The 11,305-nt window shown below is 37.0% G+C and overlaps 1 protein-coding gene across 1 annotated transcript in view; it reads right to left on the reverse strand.

The window, feature by feature from the left end:
• LOC129242921 (DNA-binding protein D-ETS-3-like) overlaps window positions 1-9,107 on the reverse strand; it is a 66,829-nt gene extending 57,722 nt beyond the window's left edge. The window contains exons 1-2 of the mRNA XM_054879855.1: window positions 8,982-9,107; window positions 5,400-5,450 (exon numbers count right to left, since the gene is read on the reverse strand). Coding sequence (XP_054735830.1) covers window positions 5,400-5,450; window positions 8,982-9,063 — 133 coding nt within the window. The 5' untranslated portion in view covers window positions 9,064-9,107. The remainder of the gene's footprint in view (window positions 1-5,399; window positions 5,451-8,981) is intronic.
• Between the last annotated feature and the right edge of the window lie 2,198 nt (window positions 9,108-11,305).

The raw sequence follows: 11,305 nt of genomic DNA on the forward strand, positions 1-11,305 counted from the left end.
AGGGGAATATTTTCAATACTGATTTTTGATACTTCTTCTTCTTGATTGGCGCGATAATCGTTTATGTGATTATGGCCGAGTTTAAAAAAGCGCGCCAGTAGTTTCTTTCTTATGCTAACCGACGCCAGTTGGCAACTCCAAGTGAAGCCGATTCTTTCTCCACCTGATCTTTCCAACGCAGAGGAGATCATCCTCCTCCTCTGTTCTTATCAGCTGGTACTGCATCCAATACTTTCAAAACCAGAGCGTTTGCATCTATTCGGATGACACAGCCCAGCCAACGAAGCCACTGGATTTTTATTCACTGCACTATGTTTATGTCGTCGTAAAGTTCATACAGCTCATCATTCCATTGCTTGCGATATTTTGCGTTATCAACGTGCAAAGGTCCAAAAATCTTCCGAAGAATGTTTCTCTCAAACATTTCAAGTGACACCTCGTCGAATATTGCCATCGACCAAGTGTCTACGATAACTATTGGGACGGTCATGAAAGTGTAGTTTTGTTCGTCGAGAGAGGACTTCACTACTCAATTGCCTACTTAGTCCAAAGTAGCACTTGTTGGCAAGAGATATTCTCTGTTGGATTTCAAGGCTGACATTGTTATTGGTGTTAATGCTGGTTCCTAAATAAACGAATTCTTTTACAACATCGAAATCATAACTGTGAACAGTGACGTGGGTGCCGAAACATAAGTGTGCCGACTCTTTGGCGCGAGTGTGATAGAAGGTACTTCACCATCATCCTCGGTCATCACCAGGCCCATTCGCTTTACTTCTTTATCCAGTTTGGAAAAGACAGAACTAACAACGCGGTTGTTAAGGCCGATGATATCGCCTGAGCGCTAAGTTCTGCAGCTCGCACGATCTTTTCCAGCATCAGGTTAAAGAAGTCGAAGCGAAGTATGATCGCCGGGATGACTCCATTACTGTGGTTATAAACCACTGCATGTATTTATTTCTATTTATTATAGAGTTTCGATTTGAAGTATCGAATCTCGATAGCGAAACACGATCAAAAGTCTTCTAAAAGTAGCCTTTTTTAGAATCTCCCTTTAAATGTTCCCTTGAAATGTTCAAATCTTCAAAAAACTATCCCGATGTAGTACACACCAATCTGATTAGCCAAAACTCTTAGATATGTCTCATGTCAATAGGCTCACTTTCTTTTTACCGCTAAATGCCAATCAACATATCAAGAAGAGACCCTCTTTCCACAAATGTTCTGCATGCATACATATATATATGCGAGTGTGACTATACCTATTTTTAAACCTTTCACTTCAAATGTTCAACCCATATGCATGTTGCGTGTTGTTTACATAAAAACCTATGTTTCTGGTTATGATTACGATTCCTTTCAACCCGTCATTCATTCAACCAAACATTTATCGTTTGTTGTTATTGATTGTTGATTTGTTCAAATTCTACGCTTGAATAAGCTCATTGAAGGGTATGGGCAAATAACTTCAAATATATCGCACAAGTTTTCATGCATATTTATGCTCGTAGGTATGTATGTGCATGTGCATTATAGTGAAAATGTATGGGGTGGATGGGTATAACCATTTAGTTACATTAACATCAACCAACTACCCTGTAGGAAAATTAGGACCTCATGAAAATATTATAATAAATGAAACTTTATACTGAGGTGCAAGCTGAACTTCCTGTCGGGTACGCGTATACATAGGTACAAGTATGTACATGCATTTATGCATATATACCCAACAATATTTTGTACGCACGACTGGGCAACACCTTTTGTGAGCGTGCTCATAAGGACTAATCGAATACACGAAATAATTTTCACACCTTCACGCTGTCACTTGAATAAAGATACACTTAAATTATCTGAAATGTGCTTATGTGTATGCGATGTAGGCGTCGATGAATTACGCTGCAAAACACATTTATGTGAATATCTGCTAAACCAGGTGTGAATCTGTAAATGGGTGCGTTCTACCGCAGGTGATGATAACATTGACTATAAGAAAAACTTTTAATATAGGCACTTAAAAGTTTTACATTGAAATTTGGATGCTCGTAATTGTAAGTACTTTAGAAATATTGTGCTTGTGATTGGCTTGAAATTGTATTGCGTTCATCGCCAGCTGAGAGTGAAAAGTTAGCAACTAAAAAAACCACGTAAAAAAATTAAAACTAATCTAAAACAATCTATCTTAATCCAAGAATCAAGAAAAATAAAAAAGTTTGACGTTTTTTACAATACCAAACTACCTGTTTTGTTTCTAACAGTTTCTATTCAATGATAAGCAAATTCGTTAAGCCCAAAATACTCATCGAAAATGTCATAAGTCCCGAAAAATGCTAAAACTGTCGAAATGGATTTGGTTGTAGTTGTTTAGCTAAAAAAACGCAAAATTTTGTATTAGAGATGTTGATAAATGCACGAGTATTCCTTGTACAAGCGACTCAATTTTTCAATAGACCAATTCAACAAGCGTTCCTGTTAAAATTGATGAGAGAAACTGGGATATACAAGCGAGCAAAAAGCGAATATATTTGCTGAGTATGGAAAAACAACTTTAGCCCTAATAAAGGCACTGTCGAAGTAGAACCTATTAGAAACTATACTGACTACGATGAATATATTATTTCAGTTATTCTAGAAGAAGTCGGTAAAGATATAAACAAAATTAAACTTAAAAATGTCTCTGGATTTGATTTAATCACGGCTGAAGTCCTTTGTAATATGCCAAAAACTAGCATTGCCTATTTGACTAAATTTATTTACAATAAGAAATACCTTAGATTTAGGTATGTACATACCTATGTATTGGAAATTCTCCGAAGTTACCTAGATACCTAAACCGTTTAAAACGTCTACAGACACTTTTTGAAAAAAAAAAATGTCTTATTCCCATTCACCAAATTTGTCTCAGAAAACATCATTCAACGCTTAATCAAATACACGGAGTCATAAGCACCATAGAAAGCGCTATGGAAAATAAAAAGGTGTGGTCAACGTTTTTCTGGATGTATCGCAAGTTTTGACAAAGGTTGGCTCGAAGGGCTCCTCCAAAAGCTCACGTCCATCTTAATGAAAGGTTTTTGCGTAAAACACGAAAATGTATAACGGTCTATGAAAAATATAAACGCAGGCATTCCACAGAGAACCATCTTAGATCCTCTGCTATATTTCAGGTATACCCACGACCTACTATAATATCTCACGGTACTCAAGCTTATCCATCCGCAACATTTTATTTATTTACCATCAAACACAACGACCGAGTTAAACTTACAAGTACATTACTTCTATCCAACGTATGCAAACTAGATCCTGGCTCTGCATAGTAAACACGCCATACTATATACGGAATAGCGACCCTCATCGTGATCTTGGGGTACCAACTGTGACTGAAGTAACAAAGTAATTGGCCATAGATCACAAACATACCTTATGGAGCGCGTGTAGCGAATTATATTGTAAAATGTTTGAGAAAAAGTTAAATTATCAAATGAAAATTGCTCTAAGCTAGCACTCTAAGCTAGCGACATGTACATAGCCTAAAAAATTGTTTCTGTTCTATGACCAAAACCAAAACAACTAGTCACTTAATGCAAACGCTTTGAAAACTACTACTGATTTGCTCTTTTTAAAAAATTTGGTACAAAATGTTCACAAATCGATTTTATTTCATCTACTATTTTAACTTCCCCTCAGAAACGTCCAGAAAATAATATCCCTCTGCCTTGTTAAAAAAAAAAATGTTCAATATTTTTAATAGTGTCCTTGATTTCCCCCAAAATTAAAAACCAAAAAACGTTGGTCACGTTTTTTTTTTTTTGTTTGTTTTGGGTATAATTTTTGGCTATAATGCATGCACGAACACAGAAAATTGTAGCGAACTAAGTGCTCTGATTATCGAACCAAACCATCTCATTGCTGATTTGATTAGGTATGCGATAATACCGGTTTCTGCAACAATGAGCTGCTTCCAATTGTAGGGGCGCTCCGACAGAGTCTTTAAACGTCGCCGTTCATGTGCCACTGATATTGCTGTTGCTTTACAGAGAAGCTCCTATTAAGAGTGCCCTGAGACTAAAGGAACAGGGGAATTGTAAATTGTAAAATATCGAATATTCTTCGATAAAAGCTATACCACTTTGGATAAAAATGTAAGAATATACTTGTACATAGTATTTACCTAATACTTAGTAGCATCTATCGAAAACTAACTGTGGATTAGAAGTTTATAAGCTAGTTCCAGCCTCAAAGCTTTCCGGGAACAGAATTGCTAACTTTCTTAACTACCTCGGTAATAGTGGCAATACAAGACGTACAGGCGTCCGCCTATGCACTTAGCTCATCGGAATAGAGTTTGGACGATTTACTACTGTGGGCAAAAAGTAAGGTGAATTTATTTGTCAAAGTTCGCGAGATTAAAATTTCGGTCTAGTTATTTTTTTCATGAGTTGGCAGCACTGTTAGTAACATCTGAGCCAACTTTCATGTGAATGTCATTATCAGTAATATATAATATTTACGCTTGTGTTTACCAAACGACCAAGAGTGCATTTTTCGATTTTTGCAATGTCTGATTTGATTGAGCAGAGAAGTCCCATCAAATTTTGTTCGCGGAATGAAATTTCGGCTGCGGAAACGTTTAGCATGTTGCAGAAGGCATTTGGTGATTCAACCTATAAAGCTGAATCGAAGAAGTTGCTGATGGCTATACCGGAAATGGACTATTTGGCATGTTTCGGGGATTGGAAAAATCGTTGGTATAAGTGTATTTCATCGAAAGGGGATTATTTTGAAGGGGATGAAATTGATTTACAAGAATAAGTAAAGATTTTACAACCAAATTCACCTTACTTTTTGCCCACAGTAGTAGATGACGGAGCACTTAACGCTCATATAACAGGGTATTAAAATATCATAGATTATGAGCCGATTAAGTATGGGTCAAACCTAGTTAGCTCAGAGCGGAAATAGAATTTCCTGCCTTTTAATTTGATCTGGGGTTTAAATCTCTCCACACTGGCTAAGCATGACTAATATCATATGTAAAGATTTACTCTTCAGTAGAGTTTGCAAAAATGACTGGGCACTGGGTGCACACACAGTCAGATTGGGAGCGGAGTTCTACATGTTCAACCGTAGGCGCAAGAATGCAAATAGGAGGTTTTTCAACTATCGCCTTTAGGTTGTATTTCACGTCTTTTTTAAGTTAGTTACAGCTGGAATCGCTCGACACATCTATCAACCATCAACTGATAAAATCAGATTATTTCTTCAGCTTGAAAAGACATATGACCCAATAAGATGTGCATTTGTACATTTCTGAAAAAAAAATTTTCTTAAATTTGCTTGCTGGGTTAGTTTTGGTTTTACTATTTTGGTATGACCCTAAAATGAAATTAACTTACCCTGCGGTTGCGTAGAGCTGTGAGATCCCCAAGAGGATTTATACGAAGAATCTGTAATAAAAAGAAAATATTTTAATTAAAATTGTATGAAACAAACATATACATATATATATATATTATATAACTGGCGCGTACACCCTTTTTGGGTGTTTGGCCGAGCTCCTCCTTCTATTTGTTGTGTGCGTCTTGATGTTGTTCCACAAATGGAGGGAACTACAGTTTTAAGCCGACTCCGAACGGCAGATATTTTTATGAGGAGATTTTTCATGGCAGAAATACACTCAGAGGTTTGCCATTGCCTGCCGAGGGGTGACCGCTATTAGAAAAATGTTTTTCTTAATTTCGGTGTTTTCACCGAGATTCGAACTAACAACCTCTCTGTGAATTCCGAATGGTAGTCACGCACCAACCCATTCGGGTTTTTTTTTGTAGTTTTTTTATGAAACAAACAATAAAATTTATATCTACATATTTACATATTTTTTATTGCTAACACGTGAGTGTTTGTTAAATTTAATTTAAGTAAGAAAGCGTAAAAATTGTTTCAAAAACTTAACTTGGGCTACCAATGGATTTCTTCTGCCATACAAACCTTCTCACAATAACGATCTACATTTCGTAAGTAGCTTAGAGATCAAAACCTCTTTATAAATACGACGCATGACAGATTTATTCAAGGTATATTTGACAAATATTTAAAAGACTTCTTCAACTAAACCTTACAATCGCAGGAATGCTAGCACTGCTAATTTCATTCAGCTTAAGCTAAGCTAAGTATTTATTTTGCGGCCGCAATGAAAAAAAAAATTGAGATCATAGCCGTCACCATAGCAGAATGGGTTAGTGCGCGACTACAAAGCGGAACACCAACTGATAGAAATGATAGGGTTTTTCAAATTCAGCCTCAGCACTGTTTTATTCATATTTTGTAGCAATTTTGATGATTAAAATCGCCTAAGACCCTTAAAGATGAAGTCCCAGTTATGTCTAAATATCATATGATAAAAAACAGTATTTCCCCACTAGAATTGACATAAGTGTGTACGCGGGGGGCATTATGAAATGATATGTTACCATTAAAATATTGTAGACACGCATTAATTCAATAAAAATATAATGAATTCCCATTCAAAATATTTCTATACATACATACGTACATATTATTGCTAAGCAGGTACAACAAGTAAAATATTTCTGCATTTAGAAATCCTATGGGTCGTGTTATTTGAGATAACATTTTTGGCAGGGTGGTAGCACCTGCTTCTATTTAAAAAAGTAGGTAGGTAGGTGAAACGGTTGTAGTACCAGACTCTCACTCCATAAGTATCGCTAAAGCGCCGTTTTGATTTAATTTTTTGGTATAAAATATGCATTCATATTACAGATAGAGTATCAAAACAATATTATTTTAAAAAACTTGTTTATAGCTCTGCCACCTGATTTTCATAGCAAAAATAAAAACTTATAACAAATTTCGCTTCAATATTAAGTTATATGCAGGTATCAAATGAAAGATATTTAAACAAGCTTTGCTAAAAACAATAGTTATATTAGTGTTGCCACCTATTCCGTGTTTCTATTTTTAAATAAAATTTTAATTAATAACAAAATTTAATTCGAGGTTAGGAAATCTTTAGGACTACAATCACTAGCGCATCAATCACATTCGATATACTTTCAAGAAATTTGTAAGCTCCAAAGTATGACAATGTATACATTTGAGAACAAAAAAAACTAATCTTATTGAAGCAATTATTAATCTTCTCTCGACGAACAAAACTAACATTCTACAAGACTCTCATCATGCCCGTCCTAACGTATGGCGCAGAAGCTTGGAAGATGACAACATCCGATGAAGGGACGCTTGGAGTGTTCGAGAGAAAGGTTCTGCGTAAGATTTTTGGACCTTTGCACGTTGGCAACGGCGAATATCGCAGACGATGGAACGATGAGCTGTATGAGCTTTACGACGACATAGACATAGCGCAGCGAATAAAGATCCAGCGGCTACGTTGGCTGGGTCATGTCGTCCGAATGGATACAAATGCTCCGGCTCTGAAATTATTCGATGCGGTACCAGCTGGTGGTAACAGAGGGAGAGAAAGGCCTCCTCTGCGTTGGAAAGATCAGGTGGAGAAGGACTTGGCTTTACTTGGTGTGTCCAACTGGCGCCGGTTAGCACGAGAAGGAAACGACTGGCGCGCTTTGTTTAACTCGGCCAAAATCGCGTAAGCGGTTATCGCGCCAATTAAGAAGAAGAAGCTTGGAACCACTTGCTCCATTACTCATCTGTTTAAGTTCAAAGCAGTAGCGAAATCAGAGCAATGTTTTCGTAGTTGCAAATTATAAGGAAAAGGGAATTTTTGCATTATGTAAATAAAGTGAAAGGTACAGATTATATTGAAGAATTAACCCTTCAATATGCATGAATAGTTAAATTTACTTTAATTTCCTGCTTAGATTTTTAATTACCATTTTTATTAAAATGAAAGCAAAAAGTTAAACTAAAATGTTATTTGGAGATCCTAATTTTTAGTTCGTTGACTTTTATATATAAAAATATAAAAGCTTGAAATTAGATTGAAATATTCGTATTTAATTCTAATAAAATTAAAATCATCGTCAGGCAAACTTCTGAACGTATTTCTATCATGAAAACGTTCCTCATAAAACTGTAGGTCGTCCATTTGAGGGAAAAACATCAAGAAGTACCCCACAATTAAGAGAAGAAGATTGACCAAACACTCAATAAAGGGTGTAAGCGCCAATTATATACTTTTTATGATACCAGTCCTATCAACGAACACAGAAAATGTTTTTGCGCAACGCGGAGTGTACTTGTAAGTTCAATTCGATCAGAGTAGTATGCCTTTATTTCGACAGTCGACAAGGTACGCAAATTAAAAACGTTGCACAAATATTTATTTTTTTGGAATAGAAATAAATGAACAATTCGAGCGCCCAAAAACTTATTTTTCATTTCTTATTTCTATAAATTATAGTGAGCACCCCAGCCGATTGGGTTTGCACCCAAGAGTCCAAATTCGAAGTTCATTGTGGTCTTAAAACATGAAATTATAGAACAAGTTTTTTTACCTTCGACAGACAAAGATAAACGTCCCACTTTATATTTGGCCTTAAAAAGTTTTGTATAAAAATTTTTAGCATTCGTAGTCGGTATAAAATTGTAGATCTCCCCTTTTAAAGGACACCGCAAATTAGAGGTGCCTTCAAGTACCTTATAACGGATGTACAGCATACGACCTCCTCAGTCCACAAACCTTATGGAGTTAACATGAAAATGATGGAAAATCTTTGAGAGTTTAATGCTCTCGTTAAGTTAGAATTTTTAGTTTCTGACATAAAAAAATATGCGTCTTTTCCGTATATTATATTTTTATTCCAAGTTATGGTATAACATAAAGCATACAAAGGTTAATCAAGTCAGCCCGTTAACTCAAAATGGGAAAATTTGCACATTCATTCCTATGGCATAAGAAGGGCTATTACAAATGTAATTTTCTAAGGTGTTATTTTCTAATTTTTTCTAAATTTTTGTCTAAAATTCTCGAGTTCACTTACCTGCGAATAACATTGAAAAATTGCTAAAACTTCCCGTCGAACGTGACAAATAATCGGCAGAAGTTTTAATGTCAAGCATCATGGCACCGGAGCGCGAATTGGCGGCGGCAATTTTTGCCTTATCGAACACGCCGCCGACGGCTATTCTGCTCAAACGCTCTAACTAACGCGCAATGTGCTCACAATAAATACCAATCAGTTCACTGTATACAACTTGCCGAGCTTTGATCTCTTACAGTTTCTTTAACATATTCATATGCATATTTGCATATAATTCACACACATGAATTTGGTTAATAATTGAATGTTTATTATTATAGAAAGTCATAAATTTAAATAAATCGCGAAAATTGCATGCATTTAAAGATACAAATCGCTTTTTAGATTTGTATGCTGCCAGAGTCAAAACAGTTTAATGGCATTCAAAGGCACACACCTGTGTGTAATAAAAAAGCATTTGCTGGCTTATGAAATCATGCGCTCACATCAAAACGCAACAAAATCCTTCGAATATTCATATGTAATTGTGTCGGTCACACCGGAAGGTAATAACACCGGAGACCCGCGTTGTCGTCGTCGGCGTAGTCGCCTCTTTTACACACACACTTGCACTCAAATGTTCTGTTGGTAAAGCCTTGCGTTGGAACAAAGCAGGCTGGAAAATGTTAGTTAGTTAGCAAGAGAAGAGAATTGTCGTAACCGACACTCCTTCAATTGAATTTATTTTAAATGTTACGAGAAGCATTCGCCGAGCGTGAATATTTATTTATATGTATACATAAGTATTAAGTCCAAGCATATATGGTAGGCATGAGGCGCTTCAAAGCACGCACACACACACACGCAGTGGTTGGCTGATGCCTCGCTTAGGCACGCTGACTGCGGAACAGGAAAAGGAACGGGAAAAGTGACGATCGGAACCGGTTACCGTTACCGGACACCTCGGCTTCCGGGCAACTTTGGTTGCTGCCTCCTCCACTGGAACGCAAGCCGCTCGAATGCCGACCAAGAGCTTCAATATGTTTACTTATCTATATATTTACGTGTGTATGTCTGCATTCATATTGAAATTACGCAAAATTTATTTGTATCAAATGTTTTTATAGATGTGAGTGAGTAACTGCGGTTGCATCTATTGCACTTTCTTAGTCTTTATTATGGCTTTCTTAAAAAGAACAAATCACTTGAATGTTTTTAAAAGTACAAATTTTTTACAACTGTCTTACAGTTTGTATCTTTTAATATTTTTCTCGCTTATCAAATAATTGATTTGCACCTGTGGCTTTGTACGCCTAAAAGTCCACTACGAATTACGTAAATCACAATTTTCGTTATAGGTATATATGTACTATACACCTCGTACCCGCAACTGCTGGTTTTGTAGTATATTTGCACGTTCGTCTATATTACACCGGATTGCGACCGATCTGTGGCACGGCAACGTAACAATTGATTTCATTCCGTCGCCAAATCGCGCATATCCTGCCCAGTTACCGGGCTCTGTCGCAGCCTGGTTTGCCGTGCAATACCGAGCCCTGCCGAACAACCCCCTGGTATGTTGTTTGCCACCAAGCACTCCCACTGCAAGCCGTGAGAGTATAGCGCGCTTAAGAAAGCGCTACAAGGGTGAGTTTACGGATGTGGTGAATGTGGGTTGGTTGGTTGGATAGCTAGCTGGCTGGCTGGCTAGTTGTTTCGTTCGTTGACTACCACCCACCTACACATTGCGCAGTTGCCACTGCTTGCTAGACATTTCGATATCAACCAGGCTGTAGGGGTGTTTCTTTGCTGCTGTTGTAGATATGTGTGAGGTTTAATCCCAGCATGAGCGCAGACGGTAAGAGAAACACCAATATCAACAGTAATAACAACGGTACAATTGTTGTGTTAAGCACCCATATTGATAGCAGCACTAACACTAACACAACCACTACTAATGCTTACAGCCCTACTAACACTAACAAACCGTTTTCCGTTGGCACACCAATCAGCGACGAGACAAGGTGTGGCTTACCCACACATGCGAAGCTTATGCCCATACGTAGATAACGTACCAAACACGCACACACATACAAACAAGCACTTGCTTTTCCCAACCAGAAGAGCTTTACAAATGTTTCCACGCATCAATGAATTGATGAGAATCTCCTCGATTCGTTCGAATACCTGCAGAGAGAGTGAGAGAGCAGTGTTCGAGCACGTATAGGCAGGATATGTGGGCAGGAAGAAAGGAAACGCACAAGGAAAATAGTCGGAAATTTTTGCCAAATTATTGAAAAATATACAAATTAATACTACTAAAAAAAACAAAAACATTTGAATCT

This window comes from Anastrepha obliqua, chromosome 3, assembly GCF_027943255.1.
Source record: "Anastrepha obliqua isolate idAnaObli1 chromosome 3, idAnaObli1_1.0, whole genome shotgun sequence".
Classification (NCBI taxonomy): Eukaryota; Metazoa; Arthropoda; class Insecta; order Diptera; family Tephritidae; genus Anastrepha; species Anastrepha obliqua.